Genomic DNA, 19,236 nt, shown 5'->3' with positions numbered 1-19,236 from the left:
AACATACTACTTCCTTCACTAAGAAAGTCTTACTGCAAAACAAATACCACCTGAAACTAAGCGGTATGCCTAGTTACATGATAGATTTACATTCTAGCAAGCTCTGGATCTCATCATGGACTGGTTACTTCCAGTACCTCCGTTCTAGACTCTAGAGCAGGGGTGTCCAAACTGCGGTCCGCGGGCCAACTGCGGCCTGCAATCCACTTTTTATTGGCCCGCAACAAACTCCAAAAATATATTTAGTTTACTTAAATAAACCAGGTGAGGCAATACGTACTTCACCTTGAGTGAGTGGCCCGGCTGTTTGTGTATTTTACCGCATATGGCCCTTGGTGAAAAACGTTGAAAAAAGATTGGACACCCCTGCTCTAGAGATTGCCAAACCATGGCCTGTGGGCCAAATTCAGCCTGCTGCTTGTTTTTGTAAATTAATTTTATTGGAACACAGCCATGCTCATTCATTTACATATTGTCTATGACAGTTTTCATAGGACGGTGGCAGAGTTGAGTAATTAACAGAGATGGCATGACCCACAAAGCCGAAAATATTTACTGGCCAGTGTGTTACAGAACCAGGTGACCTCCACGTTTCCTTCTGGCTCCAAACTTCTCTGTTGTGGAAGGTTCATAGGGGCAGCTGCCCCGAGCTGGGCCGTCCCTGAGCAGCAAGGCCAGCCAGGGTGTGTTTCCTTGCCCTGTTTCTTACCAGGGGCTCCTCCCCTAGCTCTGCCTCCTGGACGGCTATTTCAGGCTGGGGCTCTGGTTCCAGCTCCGCCTCCAGCACAGGCTCTGGCCCCTCCTCCTCCTCCTCCATCTCGGTCTTCTGAGGGGTCCCCGGGGGCTGAGGCAGCACCCTCTGGACCCAGGCCAACATCTCAACACCTGTAGGGGACAGAGTCCTTAGACCTCCCACAGTGCTCCCAGTTGCTCCTATGCCTTGGGGACCGCTTTTGTGGGTTACACATTTCCCTAACCTCACATGTTTTAAAATATTTTTGCTATTATATCTTCAGGTATTTATTTATCTTATAGAAATATTCAATCCCACAAACATATGTATATAAAGAGGTTGGTCACAACAGTGTTATAGCAAAAGATGAAAAACATTCAAATATCCATCAGTAGAAGACTGGTTATTGGAAAGTGCCTAAATGTTCACCGGTAAGATGGGCACATATTAAATAAATTATAATACATCCAATAATGGCACATTATGGAGCCATTAACGAAAGTAGATCTGTTTGAACCAACGTGGAAAAATGTACATGGTCTAGTCTCTAGTCATAAGCAAATGAGTTAAACTCTTTGCTTTGAGAGGCAAGTAACAGAGGCCAGTGCCTCGGTTTGCTTGTCTGTAAAATGGGACAGTAATAATACCTACCTTGTGAGGGTGATTGTGAGAATGAAATAAACTGAAATATGCCACAATCAGCATTTTTACTTGACACCAAGTAATGGTCACAGCCAACATTTATTAAGCTCTCAGTGTGTGCCCCAGCATGGGCAGCCAGGTGTTGGCGGAGTACTTCTCTGTCCCTCCTCTGCCAGGGACGCTGGCCCTAGGCTGAAAAGGGCAGGCACAGAGCCTGGGAGCCCTGCTCCAGTGCCCAGCTGCCCGCAGCCCCTGGGCCTGCTGCCTGCTCTTCTACTCACAGCTCTGAATTCAGTCCGCACTGAACTTGGTCCCCACTCTGGCCTCAGCAGCCCAGCTTCTCTTGTGAGAGGCTGGGCGGTCGGTGGTGACAGCTCTGGCTCAGTCCCCCAAAAGGTGAACTTGGGAGAGACATGGCCTCTCTCATTTCCCCGTTGGGTAGGGGTACATTGATTACCAGGGTCAGGTCAGCAGAACCCAAGGTAACGGGTGAGGATGGGGGGTTTCACGGACCCCAGCAAGCCGTAGGGAGCCTCACAAGCCAAAATGGACCTAAGTTCTCTCTGCCTACAATCACCCTCATCCTCATTCTCACCACCTCCCACCTGGCCCCGGTAAAAATAAGTGTTTTCATCACCACCTTTCAGCAAAGGAAATGGAGGCACAGAGAGGTCAGTAGACTTGCCCAAAGAACACAGCCAGTGAGCCGCCCAGCGGAGTTTATACTCAGGTCTGCCTGACTCCAGATGTCCCACATTTACACCGGGTAGTACTGACATTTGCTTCCTCTGCGGGCCAGTCCTGCAAACCCCCTCCCGGCAGCCAGTAATTCTGGCTCAGGTTTCTGAACCTTCTGAGGACTAGGGAAGCCTTCCTCATTCCCTATGTTAATTCTTCCCCCAGACTCAGCCGTTTCCTCCGGAATGGGAACCTTTGCAAGTCCCTCCTATCTTTTGGCCATGTCCCTGCTGACTCCACTTAGATGAGGCCACATGGATCAGGCAAGAAGGGGACCTGAGAGTGGCAGTCCAGGACAACAGTGATGCGTGGACCACCAGTCTTTCAGAATCTTCTGGGAAGCTGGGATATATACAGATTCCCACATCCCTCCAAACCCTTTGTGGGACCCGGAATCTGCATTTCACAGGCTGCCCTGGAAGATTCTGATGCATGCTAAGTGTTGAGCCCCCTGGGAAGGCCGGGAGAAGGAAGCCCTGGGTTTCCCAGCCTTGCCTGGTTCGCCAGGTCTAAACACGTTACTAGAAGGAGAGCATGGGATCCCATAAGCTGTCCCACCACCCCTGAGCCGCCATCTCATCCTGCATTACCTGCTCAGGTGCTGTCGACCAGCCAGGAAGTGCCTGCTCCCTACCACTCGCAGCCTCTCAAACGCAGTGGGGATTAATCGCGGCCGGGCCAGGTCGTGTGCAAAGGATTAGAAGGTGCCAAACAGGGGTGGGGAGGTGGTGGTGGGAGAGAAGCTGCTGATGGCCAGGGAGCCAACAGCAGCCCCCCAGGGGCCAGCAGGCATCTGGGCCCCAGGGAAGGAGCCCCAGGTGGCCCAGGTTTGCGGTACCATGAGTTACCAGAGGACCTGCTCAGGTACCAGGGGCCTGGCTCACCACATACCTTGGCCAAGTTGCAGAGTGGCTGGTGTGAGAATGACAGCTTGGAGTCCCCATGTGATTCTGGGAGACTCCTCAAGGTGGCAGGGGCTTGTCAACTCTCACTCAGCAGTGGCAGGAGGCACACCCCAGCTCTCCAACCACAATGCCGGGATTCAGGCAGATTCTCTCTGGTCCAGACTCCTCTGTAGCTTGGGCAAAGCCTCAGAAGCCCCTGCCTTGGGCTCTACCGGAATGGCTGTGGTCCCAGGGCGGGGCCCTTAGAAAGGATCCAGGGAATGACGGATAACTGACTTCGTGTGAGATGGCCCCCTGAACTGAAGTCGGACCCTAGAGGGGAGACAGAGATCTAGGGAGAGAGGATGAGAGGGACAGAGGCCCAGTGGAGGGGGGCTCAGTGAGGTGACAGGGGCTGGGTAGGGCGAAACGATGTTCAGCAAAGGGGAGCTAATCTGACTCGATCATTCATAGCATTTCTCTAGTCCCTCCCATGTGTCTGGCAGCATGCAAACAAGACGGGCATGGGGCGAGCCCTCATGGAGGAAGCAGAAACAAAACAGATTAAGGATGAACAAAGAAATATTGCAAATTATTCTGAGTTCCATGAAAAAACAAACAGGGCAGAGACATGTACATAGTGGTGGGGAACGGGGGCTAGGCTGGCCTCTATGAAGAGGTAAATATTTGAGCTGAGACATGAAAAGCAAAATCTGAGTGAATGGCGTTCCAGGCAGAGGACACTGCAAACGTCAAGGTCCTGAGGCTGGAATGAGCTTAGATGCACCTGAGGAGCAGAGAGGAGGCCAGGGGCTTTGTGGGCGGAGGGTGCGTGGCAGGAGATGAGGTCCAGAGGTAGGCCAGGACAGCTCATACGGGCCCGTACACCACAGCAAACAGGTTGGGTTTTGGTTGATGGACCATGGAAGCCCCTGATGGTTTTGAACAGAGTCTGGACGCGATCTGTATGTAGGCAGATGTGGAAGCAGGAAACTACTTAGGAGGCTGCAGAGGGACAATTCAATTTGCGACTAGATGACCCCTGGGCTCTCCTGCCTATGCCGGAACTCTGAGATACAGTGAGGGAGAGGAGTCTTTCTGCCAGCAAGGCGGAACACCAGTGGCAAAGCTCAAGGTGGCGTCTGCCTGTCCTCTGTAAATATGCCAGGCTGCAGGGGGTCACGGCTCCTCCCCGTGGCTGCGCCTGGGCCTCCAGGTGATGGCCTGTGTCACGGGTGACATTCACCCTTTGTCTGGCTTGACAGAGGCTGGTACAGAGAGGACGGGGCTTGGACTAGATGGGTGGCAGTAGAGACAGACAGAAAGACGAGGAGAAGGAAAAGGGAAGTGTGGAGGGGGCTCAGCTTGGGCAACTGGGGGCAGGTGGTGCCATTTACCACAAAGGGGAAGCCTGGGGCTGGGGCTGGGAAGAAGGGGGGGCGGAAATCAAAAACTCTGGTTTGTTAAGATGTCTGAGAGACATCCAAGTGGAAATGTGCAGTAGGTGGTGAGGGGTGTGTGTGTGTGTGTGTGTGTGTGTGTGTGTGTGTGAGTGTGTGTAGCTTGTGGACTAGACAGAGATGTTGGGGGCATCAGCTCAGCTTGTAGATGATGCTTAAACCATAGGACTGATGAGGTCACCCAGGGAATCCCACATAAAGAAGAGAACAGGACTAAAGATGGTTCCCGGAACACTCTGGCACACGATGAGGTTGGGAAAAGGAGGAGCTAGGATGGGAGACTGAAGGAGCCACTAGTGAGGGAGGAGAAGCACTAGGGAGTGGAGTGTGCAGCACGACAAGAGGGGTCAGTGTGGCGAGGGGACCATGGTGTGAGCGGTGTGAGCGCAGGCATGACGTGTGCCCCTGGGTTGGGCAACCTGCAGACAGTGGAGCCCCTGGGGGGCTGGCAAAATCCGACGGGCCTGGGTGAAGAGGAAAGAGCTGTAGGGAGAGGAAAATGAACAATGCTCAGCCACCCTGTTTGGATGATATATGTATATATATATATATATATATATATATATATGGAAAGATGCCAGATTCAAAAGACCCCAGTGGTCCATGTATACAAAGTGCAAAAAGGGCCAGAGTAGCCTGTCTTGTCTACGGCTGCAAACAAAGGTAGCAAAACTGTAAAGAAAAGTTGTGGTTACACTATGTGGCAAGAGCGCGGTTACCTCTGGCAGGGGACTGGGGGTGCGACTGGGAAGGGGTTTGTGGAAGCTTTTAGGGGCTGGCGGCGCTATTTGCTTTCTTTGGCTGGCATATTTTTTAACAACTTGATTAAGGTTTGATTTATATGCCATAAAATTCACCCTAAAGTTTTAAGTGTACCACCCAGTGATTTAGTAAATTGCCCGAGTAGGCGACTATTAAATAGCACCATCTAGTTTTAGGACGTTTCCAACACTCCATCACCCCCAAGATCCCTTATGCTCAATGACAATCCTGCCCATTTCCACCCCAGTCCCAAGCAACCACTGACCTTCTGCCTCTAAGGGTTTGCCGTTTGTGGACAGCTTATATAAATGAATCATACAATGGGTGCAGGGTTTTTGTGTCTGATTTCTTGCACTTAGCTTGCTGTTTTTAAGGATCATCCACATTGTAGCCCGTATCTGTTCTTCGTTTCTTTTGAATTCCCAAGAGCATTCCGTGGTATTGCTATCCCACAGTCTGTTTATCTGTTCACAAGTCAATGGACATTTGCGTTCTTTCCGCTTTTTGTCTACTATGAAGAATGCTGCTAAGGACATTTGTGTGAACATATATTTTCATTTCTCTTGGGAAGATCCCTGGAGGTAGAATTGCTGGGTCATATAGTGGACGTGTGTTTCACTTTTTCAGAAGCTGTTAAACTGTTTTGCAAAGTAGTACCCCATGTCTTGACTCTTAAGTGGCAGTTACTCAGGGTGTCATTTTAGAGATTATTGGTTCCACTATTTATTTATGCGTTTTCTGGATTTTGTTATTTTTTATAACTTTAAAAGAGTTAAAAAATAAATTTGGGGCGGTGAATAGAATCAACTCAGGGAACGTTGGGGCCGGGACTTGGGGACGCGGCTCTGGGGCTGCATGGAACATTGTGGGGGGAGCAGCTGCGGAGCCAAGTCCTACAGGATCTCACAGGCTCAGTTTCTGGGCAGGTGTATGCAATAAATGCAAACAAGTGAGGCTCTCCCAGGGTTTCCTCTCCTGGGGTAGGGCTGGGGGTCTGTCTCCAGGGTGGTGGGTATTCCCCAAGTCTTTGGGGTGCTGGGCTTAGGTACTTTGTGACCTTGCTTTTCTGGGACAGAAGGACAGAGGCTGCAGACCTGCAGGGGGCTGGAGATGATGTATCACCTGCTAATCCCTGACCTGCTGAGGCCATCATTCTCCCTGATCCCCTTAAGCTGGCCCTAGATACTGGCCATGGCTAATCTCCACCCCTATATCCCCAAGGGCTGGCAGGCAGGGCAGTGCCCTCTTTCCCGAGGTTTGCAGGAACCAGCTCACAGACACCCCTCACGGCAGGACGTAAGGCCCTTGCCTAACACAGACGGGAGCCTTGAGGCCCAGGAAGAGACAGTAACCAGTCCAGGGTCCCACAGCTTGCCCTGGCCAGCCCTGACATGGCCACCCCCAGGGAGTCCCATCTCCCTGTCCGACACTTCCCAAAACGCCCGGCTTGGGCTGACGCCCAGGAGACAGCGACCTTCGGGAAGTCTGAAGTGGGGGTGAGGGGGCAGTGCCCAGGACCCCTGGCAGCAGGTACTTCTCCACAGAGCATGTGGTTGCCAGGGTTGCCAAGGAGGGGGTGCCCTCACAATCAGGCGACAGTGGGCACTGTCTATGAGGAATGTTCCTTTATCCGCCTACTTTCTCATAAGGCACTGGGGCCTGGCCCATCTCCTGGCCTCTTCTCCTCACTGAGCAGTCGGAAGAGCAGAAAATCCTTATAAGCCTGTGCACCTGGGGCTTGTGCCCTGCAGAGGAGGTAGCGGCTGTCTCTGTTGGGTGAGGAGAAGGGAATCCTCCCTCCTCTTACTGCTCCACCCTCTGTCTCCCCCCTGCAGGCCCCCCCCCACGCTGCTCTCATCCCCTCTCCCTACTCCTCCATGGTCCTACCTGCCAACCACCTCTATCGCTCACCTCTAACGGGGTCAACAAATTCTCACTGAAGTTTAAATGGCTGAATGGCTCCTGAGAATACCTGTTTTTTAAAGGGAGGCAATGTTTTCCTAGTTCATATCTATCTGTCTCTCCCCTCCTTTTCTGTCTCCCTGTAGAATTTTGAGTAAATGCCAGATACCTTAGCTAAAGCCAAAAGTTCATAACTAGTTACCCAGAGGCATTCTGAGCTAAATATGAACCCACTTGCTGTTGCTGCTTCCTGCTCATTATTTAAGAACAGACTCAAATGCCGCTTCTTTTAGACCATTCCCTGAATGCCCCCACCCCAGCCTCCCCAGACACACACGCCCTGTACTGATGTGTGTCAGAGCCCTTAGCACATCCTGTGTGTGTGTGTCACGTTGTCTGAATGCCCCTGCCATCATATGGGGAGCTCCTGAAAAATAGGATCTGGCACACAGTAGGTGGTCAGTAAACGTTGGATCAGTGGACAAGTCGGCACTGGCCGAGGTTGTGTTCCCATGTCTGGCTGACCTGAGCCCAGGTGAGCCCCTTCTTACTCTCTGCTCCCCAGCCATGGCCCGCATCATTGACCTGGTGCCCTGGGACGACGGCTCCACCGCAGTGTACGCGTGCCCAGCCATGTTGCTCCCGATGGAACGGCCACGCAACCAGTTGGCCAGCGTGAAGCAGCAGCTCTACCACCCGGCCCTGCCCAGCCTGCGTCGCATGGACATGGATTCTGCCAGGGCCTGCTTGTCAGAGGAGCACTGCCGGTCCACAACCTACTGCTGCAAAGGTCCTGCCACCTCACCCGCTGCTGCCAGGCCCCTACCTTTGGGGAGGGGGGAGCTGGTTTTGAGGAGAGAGATCTGGGAGGGAAAAGCCGTGAGTGGCAGGTGAAAACATTCAAAGGGGCTAGTCCCAGCTCTGCTACTTTCTACCCGGGGAACCTTGCCCAAGGGCTGAGCCTGTTTCCTTATCAGTCAAGTGGGGATGATAACAGGGCCTGCTTCGCAGACAAGTGTGAGATTAACAGGAGGCAAAGCAGGAAAAGCACTTAAAGTCGTGCCTGGCACGAACTGGGCACATTTTTGTTGATGTTGTTATTATTATTGTGAATGAAGAGAGAACTGTGCAGAAGTAGTCACAGCAGCAGGAGCAATACTATTTGCAATGGTAACAACTTCTGCCCACCCCCTCTGCATCTGGCGAAGGAAGAGACAGACTCTCCTCACGCCTCCCATGATGGAAAGGACGACAGGGCACAGCTCAGGAAGGGCCCTGATGCTAAACTAAGTTCAGGGGCCTGGACTTTCTCAGGAGGGAAATAGGAACCTCTGAAGACTTGAAGCAGGAAAGAGATCTAAGCACGGGGGTGGGTGGTTGGGGAAGGTGTGGGGGTGGGGGGTGGGGGTGGGGGGGGTGGAGGATGGCCCAGAGGGACTGGAGGTGGATAATGTGGGGAGGGCGTGGTTAGCACACTGGGAGGGGCCACCGTCTTTAGAAGGAGTGATAGTGTCCTGGCCACTGGCAAGGGTTTCGGAAGGTATTTAGGAGACAAAGTAACAGGATTTGGTACCAGTGTGGGTAGGGAGACAAGAGTGGGGATGACACAGAGGTTTTGGCTCAGTGACAGGCCAGTGAGCGTGTCACAGACTACATGGAGATTGCCAGAGGTCCCACACGGAACCCTGCAGGGCCAAGATGGGAAACACAAATATGGGAAATGGAAGCAGAGGGGAGGGAGGGGCAAAAGATGAAGTGGAGCTCCCACACCTGCCCCTCCACAGGGAGGCAGCTACTGGGCTCCCCCACCCTACCCCAGTGCTGCGTGGGAAGGGTCCACACAGCTATCAGATCTTCCAATTTCCTGGCTTCTCTTGGAATCTAGGTTTTTAGGGAAAGCTTGCCCTTGGTTTAGATATATATTTTATTGCAAGTATATGCTTTAATAAAAGTAATAGAGTCACATGGTTAAAACTGGAAGTGCTGTAACAATGTACGCTTAACAAGTCTTACTCCTCCCTCTCCCCCACGCCCACTTAAGGGTAACCACTTTTAGTTTCTAATGTATCCTCTCATTGTTTACTATTGCAAATACAAACGTGTATTATTTTGCTCACCAACTTTTTATTATGAACATATTCAAACATAGGAAAAGTTGAAAGAATAATACTATGAACACCCATTACCTTCCACCTGTTTCCATTAATGTTTTGCCATATTTGTTTCCTCTCTCTCTCTCTCTCTCTCTCTCTCTCTCTCTCTCTCTCTTTCACGCACGCACACACACACACACACACACTTGAGCAAGCAACTCCCAATGATAAGAATCTCCTCTATGACATCACACCATTTATCACATCTGGGATAGTTAACAATAATTTCCTAACATCTAATATTCAGTCCATATTAAAATGTCTCCAATTACCCCCAAGATATCTTTTATAGCTTAAAATTTTGGGGGGAACCAGGATTCAATCTAGGATTGTGCATTGCAATTTGTTGTTATGTCCTTTTAGTCTCAGCCAAAAACAGTTTCCCCACTTTCCATTTTCCCCCCATAATATTGACTTTTTAGAGTTAAAAAAAATATGTTGTAGACAGTCCCACATTGTAAACTTGTGTTTCCTTATGGTGTTGTTTACCTTGATAATCTATTTTCTGTAAACGAGAAGCTAGGTGTAGGGACTTGATTAGCCAGGTAAAACATCAGCGGTCAGAATCTTTCAGAGGTGAGGGGTGCCCTATTGGCCATAATGCTTCAGCAGGAGGCACAGAATGTCATTGTCCCACTACGTGTGATGCTAAGTTTGATGACGTGGTTAAGGTGGTGACCTGAGGGTGTATTCTTTTCTACCTCCAATAGTTTCAGCTTTAGGCTTTAAAGCAAAACGTAGCGTACGGCTTATATACTTCTGCACTTCAGATAGTTATGCATCGAGAACTTCCTCTATTTTTGATAGCTGCATAGTGAGGGTGTATCAGTTTATTTAACCAATCCTTACATGGCAGACACTTGAGTTGATTCCAGTCATTCACTATTACAAACAATGCTGGAATGGGTAAACCTCCCCATATCGTTTCCCAGTTGGGCAGCTGTCAAGTGAGCTAAATTCCCAGAAGCAGGACTGTGGGGTCAAAAGGTATGTGTATTTGTAATTCTGATGGATATTGCCAATTGCTTTCCATAGGCTCGAATCAATTTATACCTGCTCTGGCAACATATGGCAATGCCCTGTGTCCAGTAACCGCACTAATTTTTGGATTGTTTTCAATCTGATAAGCAAAAATTGATATCTTAATGTACTTTGAATATGCATTCATCTTATTATGAACGAGGATGAGCACCTTTTCATATGTTTAAGGGCCATTTGGATTTCTTGTGTGTGAACTATCTATGCATGCTGTTTACCCATTGTTTTTCTTTCTTTCTTTCTTTCTTTTTGGTCTTGATTTCTAGGAGTTCTTTCAATAATAGGGAAATTACACTTCATCTGTAAAATAAGTGGAAAGATTTTTCCTATTTGTCTTTTAACTTCTCATGTTGCTTTTGTCATGCAGAAGTATTTTTTTATGGAGCCAAAGCTATGACTCTCTTCTTTAACATCCGTTACTGGATTTTGAATAAGAGTTGGTAAGGCCTTCCCCACCCCAAGGTTATAAAGGAATTTACCCATGTTTTCTTCTAGTACTTTTATGGTTTCCTTTTTTTTTATATAATGAAATGTTTGATCTATTTGGAATTTATTCTGTTGTAAATTGTGTTCAGTAAAAATCTACTTTATTTTAGATTTTTGTTTTGAAATTGTCAAATATTTCCAAGAAAATTTTAAAGAGGTGTGGGCCAAACCTCTCCTGTGTGACTCCTGATGGAGACGACACCTCTTTTCCCTTTCTCTTCCTTCTTCAGATGACTTTGACAACGCCTACTTCACACTCCTCGGCATTCCCAACAAACCCCTGCAGTGCTTAGTGAGTGTCCTTTGTCCCTGGCCCTGGGTTTGCTCAGGGGAGGGGGCGAAGACCCCTCCTGCACCAGCACTTAGCACCTCAGTCCTGGGCTCCACTCCTCACACTTCCTCAGCGGCCGCCTTGGGACCACGCCCCCTTCCCATCTCCATCACGGGCTTCAGGCGCCCCTAGGTCAGCTCCGTCTTCCCGAGTGGTCTGGGTCGGCCCTCCAAGGCCTCTGTGCCTACCCCTGCGACCCTGACTCCCATCGCCCTAGCAGGATATCACCTCGACCGGCCAGAGGCTCCGCGACAGGTGCCGCAAGGGAAAGCTGGCGTCCATCGCGCCAGGCATCAGCCGGGTCGACTGGCCCTGCTTCACGCGCGCCATCGAGGACTGGTCCCATTTCGTGTCCTCGGCTGGCGAGTTCAAGCTGCCCTGCCCGAGCAAGAGAGGTCAGTCTATCCGGCATGGAGGATACCCTGGGGCGGGAAAGGCAGCCAAGCTTCCGGGACCCTGGAGCTGGGACCCGGAGCGCTGGCTGCGGACGGACGGGGCCATCCGAGGTGAACTCCGGCAAGGACAAGACGGGGAAACTGGGGATCAGTGGGGGCACTTTGAGCGGGTGGGGCTGAGATGTATTGAGGGACATGGAGGCGGAGCTCGTCTTGGGGATCCGGCTGGGACCAGGTCCCCGCCAGAAACCACTGGGGAGGAAACTGAGCGCGGGGTTGGTTCTGTCACTCGCGGAGCAGGGTCTAGAGGCGGGGCTTGTTCTGGCCGGGCAGTTGAGGCCGGACAGATTCTTAGAGCAGGTGTGGGGCGGGGCTTGATCTAGGGGAGGGGCTCAGGTAAGAGCGGGGGAGGGACTTGTTTCGAGCGAGCAGGGGGCCGGAGATGGGCGCTCTCTCTACAGTTGCGAGTTTTAGCGGCTACGCGGTGCGACACTTGAAGCCCGAGGTGACCCAGAACTGGCGGGTAGGGAGAGCTGCGTGGTGACCCGTCCCTGGGGGCCCAGCGGGGTGGAGTGGACGGCTAACGTGTGGTGTGGTTAAACGTGGGAAGCAGGGAAAGGAGACGGAGAGCAGGGTCTCCCAGTCTCCAGGGCCAAGATTTCCGGCTGAGAGCGCTGTGTAGGGCGTGGGGCGGGGGTCCGTAAACCCCCACTCACGAGCCCCCATCTCTCTGGCCCGCCCCAGTACTGTCTTAACCAGAACCCCAGCCTGGACCGGTATGGACAGAAGCCTCTGCCTTTCGATTCCCTGTAAGTGACGCCACAGGCCCCGGGTCCCCATACTTGAAGGAGGGGGGTCTCGGCCGCTTTTCCCAGCACACACCCAGTGGCCCTTGAAAATATAAGACCTGGGCAGAATTGGTTGGCTCCAATACACCACAAGAAAATCTCAATTTCGGATGGGGCAAGGGGGAGGAAAAAAATCCCAATTTCAAAATGAATAAATGTTTAACTCCTACCAAATGGAGCACCCTGTCATCCAATCTCTGGCAACTTCACCCTTTCGGGGTGGAGGCGTTTAGGTGAGGGGAAGGTGCAGTGTAGTCCTTGGCGGCGTGGTGTCTTCCCCAGATGGGCCTAAGGTTCCCTGAGAGGGTCGCGCCTCCACCTCGGGTTCACCCGCCTCCCTCTTTGGCAGGAACGCTTTCCGACGCTTCGGCTCGCACTACAGGTAGGGGACTGACTCCACCCCCTTCCCACACCTGGTCACGACCTGGTCCCGCCTGGACCGATGGTCTCCCGCTCCGGAGATTCTCAGACCCCACTCCGCTCGCGCGGCCTTTGGAGGGAGGCTCCAGTGCATTGATTTCCCCCCTGGGTGATTTCAAAGGGCGACAGCTGCTTTCCTTCGGAGACACCCGCTCCAGGCAAAAGCGCAGCCCACTAGGAGGTAGGGGGAGCTGTGAGGTAGGGGGAACAGAGAGTTTGTCCCACCCGTTTGGCCCAGACTAGGCCAAGGTGGGGAGGAGAGCAAGGGCAGAATGAGAGACAGACATGATGGAGGGAGCCAAGACTCTGCCTTCCAGGATGCAGAGAGGTGGTAAGAGCTGGGGCTAGTGTTCCCAGCTGGAATGTGCGAGATATTCAAATACCTTCATAATTTGGCTGCCTCCCATCTCTCCAGCCCCATTCCCTATACTTTAGCAGTCTCCTGGGTGCGACCCAAACCACCAGCACCACCGAACACTGCACACCTTTGCTTGAGTTGTTTCAGCACCTAGATGATCCTTCTCTACCTGAAAAACTGCGCCTGTCTTTAAAGCCCAGTGCCATCCTCCTTGAAGGTTTCCCTGACCCTCTGCCTCTCCCCTGCAGCTCAGACCCCCTCTAGTTGGTCATCACCTGTGCATCCCTATCTGGTAGCCCACGGACTATTGCATGGTCATAATTGACGGGAAGCTTGCCTTCTCTCACTCACCCTGTGCACACGCAGGGCTATGCTTCCTGTGTTTTTACTACTACATGATGCCTGCCAAAGTAGGTTCACTAAGGGATTGAAAAATGAGTAAAGCAGTGCATGGTTGGGGATCAGAGGGAGACGAAGATGATGTAAACTGGAAGTGGGGCTTGAAACTCAAGCAGAATAGCTGAAAATATATAAGAGGAAATCAGAAGCCATCGAAGGCTCTTGAGCCACAGAGAGACTCTGTGGAAGCTGTGTTTTCAGAGCCTTGAGGGCAGGAGGTGGGTTTTAAAGTGTAGCCTAGTGAATGACAGCCTGAGTTTCCCCCAGGACACCCTGGAGGCCCTCACCTCATCCCTGTTTCTCTCCACAGTCGCGTCAACTACCTGACCCCCTGGTATTAATCTATGAAAAGGAGGCTGCCAGCCCATGCCACCTCAGGTTCCACATCAGGACAGAGTGTGGACGATGGCCCCACCCATCTCCTTAAGAGTTCAGCCTGGCTGGAAATAAATAAAATTCCCCCCCAGGGAGGCACTGGGCCCGTGTGTGTGTTGCAGAGGCTTTGAGAAAGTCAAGACCTCAAGATGACCATGTCTTACCCTTACCCGCCCACTACCAACTCCTGGAGGACTGGCGGGGGACTAGAGAAAGACATCCAGTGACCCCCAGGTAGTGAGTCAGGATCTAAGCCCCAAGGCCCAGCCGGAGGTGGGATGCTGAGGCAGGCCTGAGAATTGGGTTTTCCTTGTGTCCCTGTCCCCTGCTTGCAGCCCCCAAAACAAGCCCCCTCCACTTGTTCTCTGAACTTGAGCCCTAAAGAGAAAAACAGGAGGTTCAAAGTATTTTTAGACACCTCTCTCATACCAGAGTACTTTGGGTGTTTGCCCTGGGCCCAGGATCCCCTGAGAGGTAGAGGCAGGCTCTGGAGAGCTGGCCAGCCCTGTGGCCTCTATTCCCAGTGCAGCAGCAGAGAATAGAAGTAAGATGAGGTACCCGAGACCACTCAGAGAAGAAAAGTTTCCTGCTCCCCAAGGCATCACCAATGAACATACCATGTAAGCAAAAAGTTGTCTGCTCTGTCCACGTGGCTTCAGGACTAGCCCTTATCTGCCCACCAACCTACAGAAAGGAAGGCGCCATGTCCTGAGTACAGCCATGGGCACTCCTGGGCCTGGTCCAGAATCACCCACTCAAACTGGCCAAGGAAGAACGTCTATGGCATGGTTAGGGGGTCACAGCGACAGCATCAGCACTTAGCTCCTGGACCTTGCACATATTCCACCCCCACCCCACCTCTAGGCAGTCTTCAAGGACAGACCCAGATCAACAAAATAGCCACCAATCTCAAGAACTGTTTAAACAGGACTTCTGGTGCTAGGGTCACGAACCTTCTGAAATCATGTGCAAAACCGTGTGTCCACGCATGTGTGCATTTTCCATGGAAAGGCTCCTTATTTTCATCTGATTCTCAGGACAGTCAGGGCCCTCAAAGGTTAGAAAACTCTGACTTACACGCTCTTCCTCCCCTTCCATAATATTTGCCAAGCACCTAGTACATGCAAGCCAGGTCTCAGATGGAAGGAATTTAAAGGATAATACCAGCCCCTCACTTCTGGACCCCGTGTTACACTGTTCGGAATGAATTATCATGTGACCCCTGATCTCCTCGGATGCCATAAGCACCTTGGAAAGTGAGCAGCACTAACACTACCCTATTTCACAGATGGGAAAACTGAGGCCCAGATCAGGAAAAGAGCCTCTGGCCAAATGCAGAACCCAGTACTCAAAGCGTGTCCCAGCACTTGACAGTGTTCACATATAGTTGGTGCTCAATATTTGTACAATGGATTATTTCCCAGAATGGGGGTCTTTTGTTCAACCTTAGGTATTAAACAAGGAAGTGAGTTGTGTTGTCTAATATGCAGACAGAGCCTGCCTTACAGACTCGAGGCTGATTTTAATTTATTTTAGGGGTGGAGGTGATGGCCATTACCTTTTATAACGAGGCGAGGGACCATGGTGTCCACCTCTCTGTCCTAAGTATGAGGCTGTGATGGCAACAGGGCAGGAGACGAGCATGGGGAGGAGCCGACAGGAAGTAGTAAGCAGGGCACACCCCCTTCCTCCTTGGGGCCCTGTCCAGGAGGTACTCAGCCTCCCCCTATTTCATGCAGGAAAAAGGCCTTTCCTCCAAGCCCAGCAGACAGTCCACCTAGCTTGAACCTTGGGAAGCCATTGGCAGAGTCCCCTGGGATGTCAGGGCCACATTCTGCAGCTCTGAGAGCTCCCTTGGACATGCCAGATCAGAGAAGAGCTGGATTTCCCCAAGGCTCACAGCAGGGATGCTGGAGTCCTGGCCTGTGACTGGGGACAGCCAGAGAGCATGTGAAAGCATGCCAGAGGGAATCAAGTGCCTGGGAGTTTTCCTGGCTCTGCTTCCTTGACACTGACTGACTGGGCAAGTCCATCCGGGTATTTGGCTCAGCAGACATTTGAGGCCCCACCAGGCCCTGCGTTGGGTGCTGGAGGGACACAGACCAGATGCCATCCCTACCTTTGAGGTACTTCCAGTCTAGGGGAAGAAAGGCAGGCCCCCAGTCGATTCAAACCTGAAAGCAGAAGGTGAGAATGTGAGCACACTTAGACCGTGTTCCTCAAACCCAGGAGCTGCGAACAGTAACCCACACCAGCAATCTTAACAAGGTTCTTGCCCACCAGCTGCACTTTGAAATCTGATGTCATAAATATGAAAACGCATGCCCAAGAACAAAGGAAATGCAGAGCAGATGAACTTAACGATCCTGATTTATTAGGCACTTCCTATTTTTTAAGTGCAAGGCAATGTATTTAAGCACTTTGCAGGGCCCATGAGGAGGGTAATTGTAGACCCATTTTACAAATGATGAAAAGAGCTTAGGGAGGTTAAGTGGTTGGCCCAAGGTCACACAGGCTGGGAATTGAAGCCAGCCTGCCTGACCCCCAAGCCTGTGGCCACCACACACTACTGCCTTCCTGCTATGAGACAGATGTCAGCTAAGAGTGAAGAGGAAACCAGAGGGGTTTTCTGGGGATAGGGAATTTGACCAGGGCTTCAATGGAAGAGATATCCCACCAGAAAGCTCTTCTGGAGTTGCTGGCAGTGGCAGAGTCTGCAGGTTGAAAATCCCACCCAGAGGCCAAGAGATGGAGAGTCCCCGCCCCTACCCAAATGGGCCATTGTCCTCACAGGCCCCTGAGCCTAAGGGCGCTCTTTGCTCATCATAAGTAGATCACATCAGAAATCCTCCCTGTGACCACTGCCTTGGGGACAGCTCAGCCTCCATGGCTTCAACTCCAGGCCTTCCTGGCCTGACCCCAATCCATGACCCTGGCTCTGGGCCTGCATGTATTACCCCAACAAACCCCACCACCAGCCTCCTTGCTGTTCCAAATACCCCAGGCTCTTCTCTGCTTCCTAACCCTTGTTCAAAGCCTTCCTTCCCCCTTGCAATGCTTTCCCCATCTCTTCCTACCCAAATCCCAGCCCCACCCTCCTTATTCCAGGCAGGCCTCTTTCAAGTCCTGCTTTCTCACCCCATTCTTTCCCCAAACTACAAGGACAGGGACCGTAGCTGTTCTGGAGGGACTAACTCCTAGCTTCTGGCTCTCGGGAAATACTGCACTCTCCTTTTATCTCTCCAAGCGGACCTGGGGCTCAGGACTGGGGCCAGGGCCTCCCAGAACCAACATACGGATCAGGAGTAAAGGAAACAATACTACAAAGTAATAGTTGTGTTTATTACAAAGTAACACAAAACACATTGTCATGCAGGGTGTCATGCAGGGTCTCAGCTCCCGCTCCCCACACAAGAACGCAGGATATGGTGAGGCCAAAAAGGAACACCCACGGAGCCATAGGTAGGGGAGTCATACCACTATAGTCTCGCTGGTGGCTGGGTTGGAGGCACAGGAAATAAACAGCTACCAGTACCCCAACAAGGGGTCTTCCTGCCCCCCAGTCTCTCTGGCGGCCGGGCGAGACACACACACGAAGTAGTAGCCACACGCTCTGCAATCTGCCGTCCACTTTTCTGCCTGCCAACCAACTGACCTAGCCACAGCAGTTATACCCGTGGCTAATGGCTAACCAGTAACAGCTGATGGCCAACATCTACTACCCGAGCCAGCACCTTTCCACGTGAGGCCGAGAGCCTGGAAACTGCTCTCTGGGACTCAGTCCCCACACGCATCCTCAGCCAGGGCCTGGGGCTGGCAGTCCGGGAGGACCAGGGATGGGTAAGTGTCTCAATGGAGGGTCGGGGGTGGGGTGGGGTGGTGAAGGTCAGCGACGACTCTCACAGGTAATATTTTATATGAAAATCAGCAGCTTTGACATTTTGACCTTTTGATACATGAAAACTTCAAAACTCTTTTCTCTGAAGTTCTGGCTTCATGGCTGCAGCACCAGCTCAATGCCTGGCAAACAGCAGGTCTTCAGTAAAGCTTGTGGAGGAACAAAGGCAGAAATGCAGCCCCGGGGTGGGGATGGACACACACACAGTGACAGGGAGACCCCACAGGCCCCTCCCACCTGGCCTATACCTTTGACCTTTGCAAGGCCCAGAGGAGGACTGGGCATTCCAGCGTGAATCTGTGTAGATTTGCTGAAGACCAGTCACAGCCAAGGTTTATCCTGGAGGCATGACCTTTAAGGAACAAAGAAACTGCCTGCTTGAGGATGGGATTCAGAGCTTATCATGGGGAGCCTGGCCCAGGCTGGGAGGCCCTGGGCAAAGTTCCAAAGCCTACACAGCCCCTGGTCCTGTCTGAGGTCGGCTCTGGAGGAAGTAATGAGGTGGGGGCTGGGAGGTCAGGATGGAGGACTGGAGACAGAAGACCCTCCCATAATGGCGCCTGCGGAGGCCTAGGCTCCCTATGGAGCAGCCTCTGCACAGATGGGAGGACAGAACACAGTGGCTTCACTCCCTCAAGGAGCTGAGAGCAGGCCAGAGGGCTGGCCACCCCCTCTGCCTGCGGGAGAAGAGCTTTCCTGCTCCCCTGGCCAGACCCAGTGCCATTGTTCCCCGGTCATTGTTCCCCGCTTCCTGGTCAGCAAAGAATGGGTTGGAGCCAGAGCCAGGCTTCAGTGGCTGGAGCTAGAGGCCTGTGAGGTTCAGAGCCCAAGCCGTCCTGGCCCTCACTGCCTGGCTAAGCCCCACAGGTCCAGGCCACTGTCATCACTAGCTGGTTTTGGGCAGCCCATGGACATCCCTAGGATCAGCATGAAGGGCATCCCCAGGGCTGCGCTGCCCACCTCAGAGATGGCATGAGGCTCAGATGAGCTGGTGGATGGGGAAGGTCTTGTGAACGGTGTCGGAGGCGGCGAGGGGAGAGCCCGTGACATTCAGAGGGAAGCGCTGGGCTGGCTCCCTCCCACCTCTGCTCTTCCAGTGCTCTGCTTCTCTGAGTGGCCACTGAGTGCCACACTCCACACAGGTCATTTCTCTATACCCTCACCCTAAGCCCAGAAGAAAGCATTACGGGCTCCATCTCACCGATGAGCAAAGGGAGGCTCAGAGAGGTCCAACGACCTGCCCAAAGCCTTGTTGCTGATGAGTGGCAGAGGCAGGACTCCAGCCAGGTCTGACTGGTGCTCTTAACCATGACATCTCGCCACTGCCACCGTGGTTCATGAGCACAGGCTCCAATCCCGGAGAGCAGGGCCAGCTCAGAGCCAGCGCACAGTGGGAGTTTGACAAAGCTGCTGG

At 52.2% G+C, this 19,236-nt stretch overlaps 2 protein-coding genes across 2 annotated transcripts in view; one reads left to right on the top strand and one right to left on the bottom strand.

Annotated features, from left to right (window-relative positions):
* CNGB1 (cyclic nucleotide gated channel subunit beta 1) overlaps positions 1–19,236 on the bottom strand; it is an 84,979-nt gene that overhangs the window by 57,735 nt on the left and 8,008 nt on the right. The window contains exons 2-3 of the mRNA XM_088800330.1: positions 16,044–16,098; positions 710–885 (exon numbers count right to left, since the gene is read on the bottom strand). Of these exons, the coding sequence (XP_088656456.1) occupies positions 710–877 (168 nt within the window). The 5' untranslated portion in view covers positions 878–885; positions 16,044–16,098. The remainder of the gene's footprint in view (positions 1–709; positions 886–16,043; positions 16,099–19,236) is intronic.
* SPMIP8 (sperm microtubule inner protein 8) lies at positions 7,674–14,028 on the top strand. The gene is given in 9 exon segments (XM_088800710.1): positions 7,674–7,911; positions 11,029–11,090; positions 11,350–11,524; positions 11,908–11,920; positions 11,999–12,047; positions 12,175–12,224; positions 12,226–12,333; positions 12,722–12,754; positions 13,860–14,028. Coding segments are annotated over 9 exon segments (744 nt in total). The 5' UTR covers positions 7,674–7,688; the 3' UTR covers positions 13,891–14,028.

Source organism: Rhinolophus sinicus, chromosome 8, assembly GCF_057876585.1.
Source record: "Rhinolophus sinicus isolate RSI-liver-muscle chromosome 8, RSI-T2T, whole genome shotgun sequence".
NCBI classification, from domain to species: Eukaryota; Metazoa; Chordata; class Mammalia; order Chiroptera; family Rhinolophidae; genus Rhinolophus; species Rhinolophus sinicus.
This window is presented reverse-complemented; position numbering and strand designations above follow the sequence as displayed.